Below are 17,238 nucleotides of genomic sequence, written 5' to 3'. Positions count from 1 at the left end.
AAGCAATACTTGGGATTTACTGTTATTTTATCATTTGAATTACTCAGCTATAATTTGTCGTTCTAATAAATCAGATACAAGTTTTCTTTAAATTAAGTTACTACTAATTACAAAGGAGGTAAACTTATGATGGTGAAGTATTGTGGAGGTAATCGCCTCCTGTAATAAAAATTAAACTATATAATGCTACCTTAATATTTAGGTAGCTATAATTAGAAATATACTATCAAAAATGTATTTTAGATTTATGGATTTTGATCCTAAAGTAATGCCAATAAGCAATTATATAAAAATAAAACCGGTTATTAATAAATTATAAAAATAAAAATAAAGTATTTGTATTTAATTAAAATAGTGCTAATTATTATATCATTTAAATAAATTTTTCTTTTTTATTGGTATTATTAATAATTTTGGTAGGCATATTTTTAAACTTGTTGACAAATATAATTTAAAAAGTTCTAGACTGTTTAAAAATATAATTTTGATTAAAAAAAATATATATATTAAAAATTATTTACCTTTTTGAAATAAAAATTCGTTTGTGTTTTGCAGTTTCTACCGATCTACTGCAAGTAGAAAGGATATTGATCCTAGTATATCCCTTGTCCGAACAAGTCATCATGAAGTCTGATCAGAATTTACATTTAAAATTAAATCATTAATATACACTAAGCAAAAAAAAATATGTAATGAAAAATACGAAAATCGTAAATAAATCTTTTACGCGAGCAATATATTATGAAGACCGGCACAGCGTAAACACTGCACTGCTAGTGAAGGTGTCTACAATTCGACTGTTCATGACCAGCATAGCGTGATACTCGTTGGATCTATTAGCTACTAATATATAGGTACTACTCCATAACAATATACAGTAACTACTTACCATGTATGTATAATACACAGCGTATAATTTAGAGCGAAATTTGTGTCATCTTTAAAAACTTTATTATGCAATTATAATTTTTGTAATACAAATATATAATATTATATTGTGCATATCTCATATCTGTACAATGTACATTAAACGATTGGTACATTGTTAGATATCTTATAACAAAGAAGAAATTCTTAGAATTCTAATTATTATAGTTTATACAATTGTACATAAAAAATAATAATAATTATGATGAAACTTAAGAACTATATTATATAAATAGTTAAAAATAAAATAACAAGAATTTAAAAAAAAATTATGAAAAAAAAATTATTTTTCAGGGTGATAATAAAACTAAATTTTTATAGACAAAATTTTTCAAAATGTTAAATACTTCAATTTATAATTTAAATTTTTTAGCTGCAAAGCAGCGGAGCGAAAAATATATTGATTTTACTACGATGTAAATTTTTATTTTTTGATGTCGATAAAAATGTTTACTGCTTTGAATAAGATTAGATATTTAAATAAAGAATAACAATTATAGTTATTATGTAGCAATTCGAAATTATTATTCATGAAGACTCAAATATAATATTTTAGGGAAAAAAATAATTCTACATTTTAGTAGATTGAGTATTAACGCTCAAAATCGGTTTTTGTATATGCAAAGATTTATCATTGAATTCAAATTAACACGTACGTGCATCGCAGAACTTATTGTTTAATTATCGTAGTTTATTCGACACCTACTACTGAATAGCAGAACGGTTACCTACTTTCTCACATTTTTAATTAAGAAGTATAACATACCTATACAATAAGAATATTTGATTAATGAATTTACAGATGTGAAAGACTTGTTTAAAGAAGCCACTTCAGATGAGTCGAGTAGATTATAAGTATAAGTATTCTACGTATAATTTTAAGCAAATATTATAGGTCACGACATCGGACACTATATAATATTCTTTATCATTCATGTTTTAATTTTATTAAATACAATTTAAAAAAAGTGGGCAAGTGAGTACCGCTCTGCTGTACATTAGGTGCCGTATGGATCATTATTATATATTATAGGAGTGTTAAATTTGAATCCAATGATAGTTATCATTGTATACGAAAAACGATTCTGAACGAAGATGATTTGTCAGCCTAGGATATAATTTCTAGTGGTTGGTGAAAAAGGTGTTTAAAAAAACCAGCTTATATTAAAAAATATTTTGAAAATTAAATCACGTAAAGAAAACGCGAATCTTAATAACTGGTAAAATTTTCAAGTATCTACGACTTATACTTTTTGAATAATAACAAATATTTAAAATCGTTTGAGGATAAATCGTTATCGTTACGCTATTTCGTTAAAATTAAAATTCAAACGCACTTAAAATTTTTCCTATAATGATGCTTCGAGTTTTCTCTATAGATACTTGAAGGTAAACTTATGGAAAACTTAGTGTTGTATTTTTAATCCTTAGTTATAAACACAAAAAATTTTATGATTTTTCAACTTCAAATAATTTGCAAATATTCATGGTTTTAACGAATTGTTGTCAATATTTGAACTTCAAATGCTAATAAAAAAAAATTGTGCCTATGTATTCTTATAATTTTTTAATCACTATAAGAATAACATATGAGGAACTTTGTATAACATTTTCAAGTATTTTGATAGGGCCAAAAAAATTTTATCGACCCTTCAAAAAAAATTTTTCAGAAAAATTGAAAATTTCAGTTGTCTATAAATAGCTCAAAAAAAGTCAAAATATTTTGAAATTTAAATCACGTAAAGAAAACGCGAATCTTAATAACTGGTAAAATTTTCAAGTATCTACGACTTATACTTTTTGAATAATAACAAATATCAAAAATCGTTTGAGGCTAAACTGTTATTTAACGCGGTTTTTGTAAAAATTTAAATTTCAAACACTCATAAAAATTTTTTGTCTGAATCCGGTAGAGAGTTTTTTTTACAGATATTTGAAGAAAAATGTATGGAGAACCTTGTACCAAATTTTCAAAACTTAGTTATAAAAGAAAAAAATTTTATGGTTTTTCAACTTCAAAATTACTTGCAAATTTTCACGTTTTCGACAGATTTCGTAAAAATTTGAACTAAAAACGCTTATAAAAAAAAATTGTGACTAACGATTTTTAATTTTTTTTAGCTACATTAAAAACAACTTATAAGGAACCTTGTATTAAATTTTCAAAACTTTTTGGTCATCCAAAAAATTTTATCGACACTTAAAAAAAATTTCTCAAAAAAATCGAAAATTTCAGTGGTCTATAAATAACTCAAAAAAAGTCAAAATTTTTTGAAAATTTAACTATATACAGATACCACTGACATAACCATTTGGTGAAAATTCAAGTGTTTTCAGCGATTAGTTTTTGAATTACAACCATAAAAAAAAATCGATTTGGTCGAAAACTGGTTTTGCGTAAAAATTGCCGTTTTTCCGTCATTTTTTTTTTGTTTTTCTCGATTTTTTTGAAAACTGTTGGAAAATGTTAACTTTTTACCTCTATAATGCACCAAGGATATTCACTTTTACATCGGAAACCACCCCCATTGTTTGAAATTGGAGCATTATTTCGACTAGTTATGCTGTACACAGACACAAAAACAAAAAAAAAAAAAAAAAAAAAAAAAAAAACACACACCATTGTAAAATCAATACATTCATCACTTCGTTCAGAATCTAACATATGATGATAAAGAATGCACATAGTATAATTAATTATTATAATATAGCCTAGTAAATAATAATATACATTGAAGTAAAGGTTTCAGGTCCTTAACTTAATATTTTTGAAATTACAATTTATTATAACAAAATAATTAAAATCATTAAATTTTGTATAAACATCCAATTGTGTAAAAATTTGAACTTCAAACCTTATAAAAAATATTGTGCAAATACATTTAAATTACTATATAAGTATAACTTACGAAGATCCTGTAATTAAATTGTCACGCTTTTTGACCAACATAAAAATTATCATCAACAACTATAACAAAAAAAAAATAAATAAATAAATACCTACGAGTTTGTATTATTAGTTTAAATGTTTTCATGTTTTCATCAAAAATAGAAAATTATAATTTAATTTGTGGTGAAATATTTCAAGTTTCTACGGTTAAAAAAATAATACCTTTTTAATTAAGTCAGAAAGTCTATAAAACACAAATACCATAAAAAGAGCTAAAATATTTTAAAATTTATTACGTGAATTCATGTCGAAAAAAATTTCGATACAAGTATTTGATAAAAAAAATTAAGTCTTATTCTTTTTCTTTCACCACAAGCCATATCTCATTCGTTTATTATAAATTTATAAATGACAACAAAAACAAATTAAATTTTATCAAAAACTAGTTTAATTTAAAAATGCCTATTTATCCATATTTTTTTGAAAAAAATCATCTAGATTTAATTTTTTTTATTAGAAATCGCTCTCAAAGTTAATAACTAGAGCATTTTTTGGCCCAAAATGTAATGACAATCGCGAAAAAACTCTATAATTATCGCTTCATTCAGAATCTAAAAATAAGTTCGTTTCCAAGCTGGCTCAAATTTCATTTCCGGAAATTTTTCAAAACGACTTAAACAGATTAACTAAAAATTAAGAAAGCTAAAACTGTATACACTTTAAAGGTACCTACCTACTTTATTATATTTTATTTGATTTTTGTAATAAGATTTTAATATAGTAAAATTTAACCTTTTATAATCACTATAATATAAACTGTTAATACACAATAAATAATACTATTCTGTTATACTTTCAGAATATTGAAATATATTTAATGTATGTTAATACAACATACTGGAATGATAAAATGATTGTATATATGATGCGCCGTATAAAAATTATGACAACCATACTCGCCATTGTGTAACCTAATCAAATAATTTAACTATTTTTTTTATAGTTCAATAACTACATTTAATTAACAAACAACACTACAAAGGTGAAAAAATGTAATTTACCAGGCCACCCTTTTTACACAAAATCTTGTATTTAATATTATACAGAAAACACATAAGTTCAGCCATATTCAAACTATTTGTGACATTTCGCATTGTAGTCTTGTAGTCTAGTAGTTTTTTTATCATTAAAAAGTACTAACATATACTATAACATGATAACTCAACAGTCAACAGTTACAAAATTTAAAAAATATTATAATATTATCTATATACTAAATATACTAATACTATCCTAGTATCCTCTAGTACTTATATAAGTAATAGCAAGTTTAATAGGTAACAGATTCTACTTAGTATGTAAAATGAAGTGTTTGTTATAAGAGAAAAACTAAGCATTTAGTTTATTTTAAGAGAGTTAAATAAAATAAGTCGTTTAGCTTGCAGAATAGGGCAATCAAATAAGATATGGGCCGAGGTCACAGATCACAGATGCATTTGTATGAATGAAGTGTGCAAAGGGGAAGCTATTTAAGATTAGTTTAAAAGAGTGACTAGGGAATAAATTATGTTCTGTTCGTAGACATAATATTTTGAACTCTTAGTTTTTAGACCGTATTTGATTCATAGAATGCACCCTAAGTTAAGTTTTCTGCAATGAATATTTTTTCTTTCTTCTTATTAATATTTAATAGTAATAATAATAATGCCAATAATTATTAAAAACGCGTGCATAATGTCATAGCAGTTATCTTATATTAAACATGATTATACAAAATTACTTATTTACAACTAAAACTTTATAAACGCACGAAACATAATATCCTTGTCAAAAGTATTGCTAATACTAATTACTAAATTGTCAATCCTTAAAAGTAGTAACCAGTGGTTAATGCGGTAATAGAGAACAGAAACAGATCATTGTACTCATTGTAGGCACTGAACTAAAAAAACTTAGTTTAGTGTTGTTAGGTAACTGCACATATAGCAATATACAACTGTTATCAAGTCCCAAGTTAAAGATAGGTATGTTATTAGTTGCCTATGTCAAAATAATTTTAATTTATAGCTTACTTTTATCTGAGTATCTGACGGATAACCATTAACCAATAAACGTGTTCAATGTGATATTGCGATGTGTGAGACCCGTGTACGTTGAGTTGAACGTATACTATGGACGTACGTCAACGTCACAACGGATACCGACGTATTTAGTGTGTGAAGGCTTTCACGGTTGACCTAGACTTGTTATGGACTCAATTCAAATCTAAAGATGAGTTTGAATTAAATAATTTAATAATGCCGTTAGATACCATCGACGACTACGGCACCAAAGTTTTGGGCTTTAAAAGGTATCCCGAGGGTGACTTTTTCTGTTGTACGCGTTAAAGAAGCAAAAAGAAAAAATACATCCATCATCTTAGATATTTAAAGAAACAAATTTTATATAAAAATTATTTTACAATTATTATTATTTAAAAAAAGGCTAAAGGCCTTTTCAAATCCAAACCCTATTAATAATTCATAATTGATACCTAAGCAATCAAGAATTTTCCAGCCATATGAATGGCGACTTGTATGTACGCATATATTACACCGATTTGAAAAATTTATAATGCGGCGACCTAGTGGAAAGGTTAGGTTTGTACAATTACAGATATATGCAGGAATACAAACGTATACCTTCAAAAGTTCAAAATTAATCAAAGAAGTAAGTGATGAAATAAAATATAATAATTACTTGCAAAAAAATATTTAAATCTTTATTTTTAACCAATTAGTTATGGTTGTTTGGTGGAAAAATTATCATTTGTTTAATGATATCGGTATCAATACATCAAACAATAATATTTATATATTTGCATTTATAATCACGATTCACGACAATCGAGTACAGGTCGAGTATCGCCATCGGCCACCGCCGGTTTCGTAGCACCAACCAAAATTATTCTGCGCACCAACTATTCGCTAGTCCCGTGTTCGGTTGCCAACTTTCATCACTAAAATCGTCATCTACAGTATCGACGAGCACGACATCACTCAGTGTAACTACTTATAGCTCCATCGCCGTCAACCGTTGACCCACGACCGAAACAGTCGAGCCTTGCTTTCCGTAATAATGGTCGACACATCGCGTGCCCAAGTAAACAGGCACAAGACATTCGTTCGCCCGCAGGACGGATCGTGAGAATGTACAAAGGTGACCAGTGGCCTATACCAGAGATGGCCAACAAGTTGATCGCGAATTTGCGACAAAAGAAATTTATATAAATATATTTATATATTTTTGATTATTAACGACTATTTTTTTGTCGGTCGCAAGTCGTAACGACCTAAAAAACTCAGGAGGTCGATTAAAAGTCCATAAAAGTTGGCCACCCCTGACCAGGTAGTATATATTACTTCTACTCTCGTCTCCGGGAAAATTTATTAGACATATTAATATATATTTTCATAGTATCTATAAAGAAATTAAAAACTACGTAATTATTTTAAAAAATAATGTAATAAACCTTTCAGGCCAATGACAAATTTCAACATATCAGGCCACCGGGAACCTCCCGGTTTCCCGGTAGACCAGGCAGTCAATGATAACGCGGTTTTGAATGTTTTGATTTATCATTCAAAATTTACGTATCAAATCGAGTGCAACAAACAACGAATCGGAACATTTTTACCCAATTATTATTGGCAGCACATCGATATCGACTAACCTAAAAGCCCCGTCGATGTTGCGTAGCTCAGCATTATGTTCATTATATTAACTTACTATTAGCTCAATAAGATTAAAATGAACGCGATTTCCATAATATTATACAGTGGCATACAGAAATGTCAAATGTTACTAAAAGAAGCTATTTTTTGTAAGAAATGTTGATTAATATTATGTTTGAAATAAAACTTGTATTGTTGTCTATTGAATATTGTTTATTAAATTATATGAGTTATGCGAGTTAGGTTAATATTTATGGAGTCCCTTAAATAAATCTGGTATAAGACTACTTCACCGGGCGAACTTATTTTTTCATTTTTTTTTTTTTTTTTTTTTAGAAAAGGGATGTTTTAACAAGTTAAAAACGATGGTGCTAAAATAAATTGGCGAAAATTATTAGTTTTTAAGTTATGACGACTTAAAATTACTACTGTATATCGTATATATGTTAAATACCTCAGTAATTACCAGATTTGGAGATGTCTTGTTCCAAAGTTCTACACGTCACCTGATATTACATGGCGTACAAAAAACCATCTGAGTGGAAGAACTTGCCGGATTTTCTCGTCTTACCTGAAATTCGACCGATTTCGTGTAGTAAACTGGTCTCTCGGTTAGAAATATGTTGGAACATGGAAACCGATTCAAATTTGCCGGTTAAAGCAATCTGTCTTCACAATGACGTACTAAGCGTAAAACTTTTAAGTTTCTCTGACTATCGCGTCATCTATTATCGTCTGTTGTGAACAGCATTATACTAGCTCTTCAGTCTCTGTCAGTTGGTATTTTCTACAGTCAGATTAAATGACCAAATGGGCGGTGAGTGGTGACGCAAAAATCAAAAAGATCATAAGGATCAATAAAAAAAATATAGTATACCAATCATAGAAAAGAGATTACCAACACTCTTTTTTTTCATGGATGAATTAATAATTTTAAATAATATGTTGTTTTTGCCATGTAAAGTTTTAAAATACCTAGATACCATGAACCATGAACATGAACTACGAAGTTAATGGCCAATGGCTCATGCTAAATCTATAGAACATTTTAAGTTCATAATTCATATAGCATAGTGTTTTATATATAATATAATACCTATGTGGTCTGTGGCCGCCACTAGCAAGCAGTATTTAGGGGGGGGAGCTTGGGCCCTGGGTGGTTAATTTTGAAGAGCATTTTGATATAATAACAGTATACAGATACAGATCTAAGTCATTTGGGTGATAAAAAAAAGTAATGGCACTTAGGTAACCTGGGGCGCAAAATTCCTAAATACGTCTCTGCTTGCAAGTATAATTGCGATTTGCTACAAACAATAAACTACGGTTGATGATTATTTAAGAATACCTAGATATCTTTTATAAATTGTACAGCACTGTAACAGAATGTTTGCGTTTTTACTTTTTTAATAAAAACTGATAAGTGCAGACGTTGAAGATACTAGTAGGTACCTGTCCTATACAACTTATATAGTACGATAGTACACTACGATACTATATATTATTATAAATAGTAAATACTACCACTATATTCTTCTAATTACTAATATACTTACCTATTTAATACTTAATATGGCTGAAATTTAAAAGTATTTTGCTATTATTTAAATTAAACTGAGCTGCTTACTTAACTACTTAGTATAGGTAGGTAGGTATTAATTACCAATTATAGACTTTAATTGGGGTGTTAATGGTTTTGTATAATGTATAGTGTATACATAAAAAAATAGCCAATACACAATAGGAATAGGTATCTATATCTTACTTACTATACAGAGTATAGACCATGAACTAAGATACCTATACCTTATAAGTATAATATCTTAGTTCAGACTACAGACATTGTTTTGACTTTCCCAGTTCTGTAAATTACAGAGTTCAGAGTTGGGTACCTAATTCAATATTTTATTTTTAATTATTTTAAATCTTAAACTGTGTTGCCAGAATTAAGCCAGCGATCTAGGTAGGTACCGAAAAATTTCGGTGGGCCGTCTATATTTGTTTGGTCGTGATTTTATTTTTCTATAATGATTAATTAGTATCTATAAAAATAAAAATATAATTGAATCGAATACCTAATTAAATCGTATAGTATATTCCGACATTCTGTAGGTAAGTAGCTGTAAAGTGTTAATACTAAATTGTAATCAAACTATCAAACGTTAAAAATTCTAAAACTCGGTAGGCTGATTAATATTGAATGATGATATTTTGCCTATCCGACGCTGGGTGGTGGTACTGAACATCAAATTTAACCATAAACAGTTGGTAACTTACATACCATCTGTTTACTATTTTATAATATTGTTCCTATTATGTTTTTAATATAATATATTATTATTATATTATTAGAATTAGATATATTTAACATTACTTGTTCTGTGTTCACGATTTAGTTTTCGTCTTCATGACAGGACGGGAGTTATTACTTATTAGTTAAAACTTAAATAAAACGTAATTTACTTCTTATTATTTCTTACCTATCTTATTTCTCATTCTCTTACTGTCATTGTAATATTTATCTCGTTTATTATCTTTTTCATATTAGTTAATCGTGTCATAATTTTTAAAATGTATGAGATTCGCATAATATTTTTTATGGACTAAAGATTTCTAGAGTAACCCTTCAAACGGTTTTGTTAAGACATAGTTAATAGAAATAATATACCTATTAATATTTTATTCTAGACAAGTTTAGTATTCAGTATTTTTATAAGATTAATTGAATCTAATAATTACTATGGGTTCGGAACATGATGAAACTAATTGCTCTTCGAGTGACAACAATGTTTTGCTTTCATCCAATTTTGCACTGTCTTCTAGTTGTAAGTTTATACCTACAATTTATTGTATTTATTTTAGTTGCATTTCAACTATAAATGTTGCTTAATGTGTATTAAGTGTAAAAATAATTCTCATTTTCAAAACGATCAATAGGTAGGTAAAGAATATACCTACTTGAATTGTTATTCAAAAATAAATCTTATCATTAGTATTAATGTATTATTATAGTAGTGTACTGTAGTTTTTATTGAACATAATTTCATAACAATATCCCTAATAAATACTTACTGGCTACTTAAATATTTTTGATTTTAATTATTTATGTTATATGTAATTAAAATATAAAAGTACAATTGATTTGCAGTGTCATCGATAATCACAAGAGGTTCAATTGAAAATAGTTTTTTTACCATAATAGATCCTACCATTACTAATACTACAGAAATAGAAGTAAGTTTCATTTAAAGATGTTGAGAAATAATTTGCAGTGTATCTATTCTTATACAGGGTGCGGCATAAGTCTGTTCCTGCTGTTTTGTTATCGCAAATCTGCTTATTATTGTTATTAATAATTAATTTATTATTATAATATCTAATAAATCTATATACAATATACATATTTAATTTGTTGTGTTAATTGGGGAACCGACTTATGCCGCACTCTGTATAGCACAAACATAATATAATATTACATAAAACAATTTGTTGTAATTTCTTTTATTGTTCCTTTTTTATTTTAAAGGAAATAGTGAATATTTGGGTAAAAAAATTTAAAGAAAATCCTAGAACTGGTACAATTAAGTTATTTGCTGTTATAATTAATTGCTTTGATGTTGATGTTTGTGAAGATGCATTTATTCAATTTAATTGTGTTCAAATCTTTGCAAGAATTAATAAATGTTTTGAAACATTGGTATAATATTATTAATTATAGTTAATAATTATTGCTTATTTATTTACTGTGCTGATTACATTTTCAGACAAAGACTGGTTCATTGATTTCTCCCGAAAAAGTAAAAAAATCAATAGATGTTCAAAAATCATTGGAACTTTTTACTGCAATTTTTCATTATCATAATAACTTATTTTTTGAAAATGATGCGAATAAAAGCTATTTTATATTCCTGAGAGATATTCTTACTAAAATATCACAATCTGATTTTATTGGACCTAGACTTCTAGCTACAAGTTTTGGTAAATCCAAATATAATATTAATAAATATTTTTTATTTAAGTATTTTTTTTTTTTTTTTTAATTAGGCTTAAAAATAGTGACTGGTTTAATACAATCCAATAATGTAGAACTTATAAAGAACGATCTTGATATATTTTATACAGAATTTTTAATAAAACGATGGAAGTAAGTTAACTAAGATCAGTATTTAGAATTTTGTATATGTATGTTTACTTTTACTTAGTTGAAATAATTATCTATGTATTCAGGAGAGGATCTTTGATATTTTGATAGGGGGGAGGGCACATATAAATTGTATAATGTTTTTTTAATCATAATTAATAATACCTACTCTTATTTTTAAACAATTGGTATTTGGTAATAGATTTAACATAATGTTGATTCCATAATATCACACACCAAAATAATAATTTATACATATAATCAAGTTATTATATATATATATATGTAGTTATTAATAAGTATAAATATTTTTATAAATCTCATACTTTATTGCCCCATAGGTCGAATTGAAGTCTTTTAATTTTAATTGAATTAAAACTCATTTTATCAGTTTAAAAGTAAATAATGATTATACTATTAGGTAGTATTATTCTTATTTACTGTATTTTTCGTAGTAATTGTCGATTGACAAAATTGACAAGGGACATGTGCTCCTGTGTCCCACCCCTGAATCTGCCACTGTATGTATTATGTAATATTAATTTGATGTTTACTTTTCAGGGATACTATTTGTATTATACGAGAACAAGTATTATTAGAACTAATAATTTGGATTAATATTGATTCTATTAACTTTATCAATGATTTTTGGATGTATATTTATTGGGCATTAGGAGATCAAAGCACAAGTGTACAAAACATAGCTCTTAAGGTGAATATATTTTCTTCTATCTAATAGTTTTACATTTTTATTAATATTATTTTAATTATTTAAGTAATTATTATGGTCAATATTTTTTCAAACCTAACTACTTTAAACTTAAATTTTCATTTTTGAACTTTTTAATTGACTAAAAGCATGTGTTGAAGGAAAATGATGAGCTTAGTTTATTGCATCAAAGTACCATTAACATTTTATACGGTTATCATTAAAGCAACAAATCATTATAAAATATTATTTACTCATGAATGTTATTGTAACTTGTAATATTTCTAAATCATTTTCAGATTTCTAATGATATATTAAATATGCACAGTAATATTCCAAAAGTGAAGATGTTGATAAAAAAAATAATTTCTGTTCTAGCTAATCTACTTTTATCATCTAATGATGGAGTGGTAATTTCAGCATTAAATTTATACTCCATATTGCCAAGGTTTTTATTCTTAAAGTAAGATAGTATAAGGCGGTTATATTTATTTTCTTTAACTAATTTTAGTGTAGACGAAGAAGATTACATGAATAAGGTTGAGTCAATAGCATTAGAGTTAATTTTTTCTGAAAAATCTAAAATTGCCCGAGTTGCAGCAAAACATTTTATGAATCAAATGGTCAATTCACAACCAAATGTACTTGAACAATTGAAAGTTCTAATAGTTATTTTAGAAGGTGTTCCTTTACAGATAAAATTGATTGCAAGCTCCTTTTTTGTCGATGCTATTTATGACCTATGCCCTGTACTGACAGATTTTAAATTGATATCTCAATTATTAAGTTTAGACAATCTTGAAGATACAGAAAAACACAATCTTTTGATTTTACTTATGTATGTTGTTAAATGGTTAATTACTGGTGTTAAACCAGAACAGAAAATTGCTTTTATGGGAGACCAAAATGATGTAAGTACTGATGTTTAATTTTTTATTTATTTAAAATGTAATAAGCAATACCTTAAATAATTTAAATGAATTTGACAATTTGTTAAGAAAATGTACCTTCTTAAACTGTATTTTATTTTTAAACATGTTACATAATCAGTACTTTTTTATCTATGTACATAAATGGTTATGTATAAAGTATATATTTATTACATAGGTAAAAGATATATTACTGCATTTTTTTTTAGTTACTTAGTAATTGTAATTGTATTATAAGACAAGTAGATAGCATTATAAAAATAAAATATAAAAATTTAAAAAAACAGGTTCATGTTAACATCTATTTAATTATTAGTAGTTAACTCTATACTATCTTATGTATAAATTAAAAGTTATATTTAAATTGGTTTAATGTGTAAAATTATACCATATTCATTGTACTAATATTAAGTTTTTATTTGATTTATATAATGATATTGATATCTATCAAATTGTGTATTCATGCCTCATAGTATTTAATATTTATATTATAATATATGTCTATGACTTATTTTAGATTATTCAGTTACATATTAATACAGTTGAAAAAATAGAATATACTACTTATATGGTGATACATTTAATAAATCAATTTAAAGAATGTGATATACCTACACATGCATTTTCACTATGGATTTTACTTCAGTTTATCGATTTTAAATTACTTCAAGGTAGTAAGGTACCTGTCATATTTTGAAATATATATTTATTAGTTTTACTATTTATAACAATAGAATTTTTTCTTTGTTTTAAATTTTAATATAGATAATATCTGATATATTAGATCAAGGATCTTTATTTTATCACACTTGGAATATTCCTACTATTTTAGAGATGATTTCAAAATGCCTTCATATTATGACATCAAATCTAGAAGGTTCTGATCAAAGCCTGTGTTTGAAATTTATTAAAGATATAGCACAAGAGAATATTAATATTTTAAAAGCTGAAATCGAAAATCCTACTAAAAATGTAACTTATCAAATGTTTAAATAAAATATAATATAACCTTTATAAATATGTATGTATTATACTCTATTGGAGTTAAGAAGGCAAATCTGATCAAACCGATGTGCAAATTTGTAGCTTAACTACACAACAAGAGATGGTTGTGGTAGACGCAGATATATATAATCATTATATATATATATCTGGTCGTAGGTTACTTTAAAGGAAAAGGTGATAAACGAATGTTGTTAACTAATGCCCAACAAAAACTTGTCACCGCTGGAGTTATCTTTTTAACATAGACCTAGTAAATTTATAAGAAAAAAATAAAGTTTCTACTATAAACATAAAATTAAAATTAATTACTAGGTTTTAAATCATATTTACTGTATTTGTTTTTTCAGACATCAAATATATTGAGTCAAAAAAATGCTTTAATTAAAATATGGTCTCTAGCAAAATATAACTTTATACCTGAAGATTTGGAACCGTTGAAATATTTATCTTATTATGTAACAAACCTAAACAATAATTCACCAACCAATATAATTGTTTCTGTATGATATTTAAAATTTACATATTATTTAATTTCCATCTTAAAATTACATAAATTATTTTTAGGAATTTGCCTTAAGTGCTTTTATGGAAGTATTCAGAAGAACAATATTAAATGTACCAACAAATATTCAAAATAATGTTTATTTTGAACAATCTGAAAATATTGTGGAAAATACATATATTACTTTTTTAAATGCCATGTTAATTACATCAAGTAAATATGACCCTCAAATGATAAACATCTGTGAAACTGTAAGATATTTTTCTATATATATTATATATTATGTATTTTATGTTAACCTAGCTTTAAGTCTTCACTTTTCAATAATGGGTTAAATTTTTTTTCTTATCAATTTCAGGCATTTTTAATTGTTGATGATTTATTACGAATTAGATTTAACATAGACAATACAAATTATTTACTTGATGATGATCAAAATATAAAATTAAATGAGTTTATTTTTTCTTTATGTCATAACTGTGGTATGTATTATTTCTTATAAAGAAATAGGTTTTTTAAATCTAGTGAATGTTTGTTTTTAAATTTATTTTAGAATACAATGATGATTTAAATATTTTAAGACTTGTAGAAATATTTATACAACTTATACAGGATGGTCTTATCGAAATAAATCATTTAATTACACTATTACAATTTGTAAAAAAGGTATCTACTTTGTAATATTATAATCTAAATTAATCAAGCTTTTCATTACTAGAACATTCTATTGTTAAGGAATTGATTGAATATGCACTTGGACCAGTTTTTAATTACTTTTGCAAAAAAGAAACAGGAGATCAACTAAGCGATGTAATTAATTTATACTTGGTATATATGTATGAAAATATTATTTCTCAGAAATCAAACTTCAAAAATTATACACTAAAAGATTTAGTAAGTGGTTTTATTCATAATATATAAATTATGTATTTTCTCATATTTTGTCTAAATACAATAATCTGTCTCATCACTTATATTAATTAATAACTTTGTATGTAGATTTTTTGATGTTAATCATTAAACAATATGTTATTAAATCTGTATTTTATGTTTAAAATTGTTATTATTAAACAGTAAGAAAAAATCCCTTTATACATATATTCATTATTTTTACTAATGCAATAATTACATTTTGTGCTTATTCATTACTGTATTAAGAAACTTCAATTTTATTATTTTATTATAATTTAAATAAGTATAATTTTATTAATTAATTTATATTTATTATTTATTAAAGATTTTTCAAATTTTTATTTTCAGACTGATGTGGCTACTATAATAACACGCATCTTATGTCAATGTACGGATCAGATAGGAAAACGATTGGTATCAACAAATATTCATCGACATGGTATCCAATATGCGATGAATGATTCACTAAGTAATCCTTACAGTGAATATCCATTTAAACAATTTTTTTGGATTCTGGTATCTATGTGTGATATATTAATCCCATACGATGCTCAACGTTTGTAAGTATAGTATTCATTTATTTTATATTCATAGTAACATATTATGATTATACAATATACCTTCTAAATTACAAATAAGGTCCTGCAGATGGTTTGCAATTCATCATATATAATGGCTGTTTAAATATTTTAGTTCAATGAAGAAATACACATTTTACTTTGTAATTTACTTAAATGATTTATTTCAATTTTGTTCAGAGCTAGTGATTTTATTAGTAAACCTGCTACACAAGAATTAATTAATGCTGACAATGAATATGTACTCGGATATTTGTATAAATTATTAGAATTATATGATACTCAAAAAAGTTAATTTGTTGGTAAGATTTTGAAGTATAATTTTTTTTTTTAATGTTTTTATTATAGTATAATAAGTTGTTACTAGTACATGATGAGGTTCTAATAATGTGTAAAAATAAAAAAGTAATGTGCTATTTTGCAATGAAGTTACATTTTAATTTATGTTTATTTTATGTGTTTTATTTATCTTCTTTCCAGGATCATTGATACAATCAAATTACTAGCACCAGACAAGAAACAAATTGGTAAATAAATATTAGAAATATATTTAATTACAATGCATTATGTATTTTTATAGATAGTGAAGGTAATGTTTAATGATCAAACATTTTTTTTTCATTTTTAAGTATAATTTTTAATAATACATTATAAACATAAATATTTTAATTTTTATATAGTTTTAGTTATCAAAACTAACTAAATGTATCCTCTAATTTATTACTTATTTGGAAAAATATTTTGGAAATTATAATGTACCTATTCAAAACCTATAAAATATTTATATCAAAAGTTCTAATGATTAATTTCGTGGATTTTTTTAAGTAGTTTTATTTTTTTTTTATTCTAAAGCATTTTTATAGTTATAATATACTATATACCTATGTATATTACCTACAATCTATATGTTAGTATTGAAATTATCAGTGATT

General features: G+C 25.6%; 2 protein-coding genes across 13 annotated transcripts in view; one reads left to right on the top strand and one right to left on the bottom strand.

The window, feature by feature from the left end:
• LOC114121415 (heparan sulfate 2-O-sulfotransferase pipe) overlaps positions 1–8,336 on the bottom strand; it is a 35,405-nt gene extending 27,069 nt beyond the window's left edge. Inside the window, exons 1-4 of one of the 7 annotated variants that reach the window (XM_050204849.1) lie at positions 7,985–8,335; positions 5,890–6,082; positions 3,837–3,895; positions 522–630 (exon numbers count right to left, since the gene is read on the bottom strand). In XM_050204849.1, coding sequence (XP_050060806.1) covers positions 522–625 — 104 coding nt within the window. In that variant the 5' untranslated portion in view covers positions 626–630; positions 3,837–3,895; positions 5,890–6,082; positions 7,985–8,335. Of the gene's footprint in view, positions 1–521; positions 954–3,836; positions 3,896–5,889; positions 6,154–7,984 lie in introns of those variants that run through there. The other 6 variants (XM_050204852.1, XM_050204850.1, XM_050204851.1 and 3 more) reach the window with 6 other exon arrangements.
• A 1,550-nt stretch (positions 8,337–9,886) lies between these two features.
• Positions 9,887–16,966, top strand: LOC114121425 (uncharacterized). Of its 6 annotated transcripts, none has more exons than XM_050202714.1 (19): positions 9,888–10,355; positions 10,679–10,764; positions 11,057–11,227; positions 11,295–11,508; positions 11,575–11,674; positions 12,233–12,383; positions 12,680–12,828; positions 12,892–13,021; positions 13,076–13,291; positions 13,827–13,988; positions 14,075–14,281; positions 14,662–14,814; positions 14,879–15,067; positions 15,175–15,298; positions 15,370–15,482; positions 15,552–15,710; positions 16,077–16,288; positions 16,487–16,608; positions 16,787–16,966. In XM_050202714.1, the coding sequence occupies exons 1-18, from the start codon at positions 10,271–10,273 to the stop codon at positions 16,599–16,601; spliced, it is 2,736 nt and encodes a 911-aa protein (XP_050058671.1). In that variant the 5' UTR covers positions 9,888–10,270; the 3' UTR covers positions 16,602–16,608; positions 16,787–16,966. The 6 variants fall into 6 exon arrangements, with proteins under 6 accessions (XP_050058672.1, XP_050058671.1, XP_027839562.2 ...); XM_050202713.1 differs by having other exon boundaries at positions 9,899–9,984; positions 10,219–10,355; positions 12,892–13,291; XM_027983761.2 differs by having other exon boundaries at positions 12,892–13,291.
• The last annotated feature ends 272 nt before the right edge of the window (positions 16,967–17,238 follow it).

The sequence above is a fragment of the Aphis gossypii genome, chromosome 3 (genome assembly GCF_020184175.1).
Source record: "Aphis gossypii isolate Hap1 chromosome 3, ASM2018417v2, whole genome shotgun sequence".
Lineage (NCBI taxonomy): Eukaryota > Metazoa > Arthropoda > Insecta > Hemiptera > Aphididae > Aphis > Aphis gossypii.
Note: the sequence above shows the minus strand (reverse complement) of the source record. Positions and strands in the feature narration are given on the sequence as shown.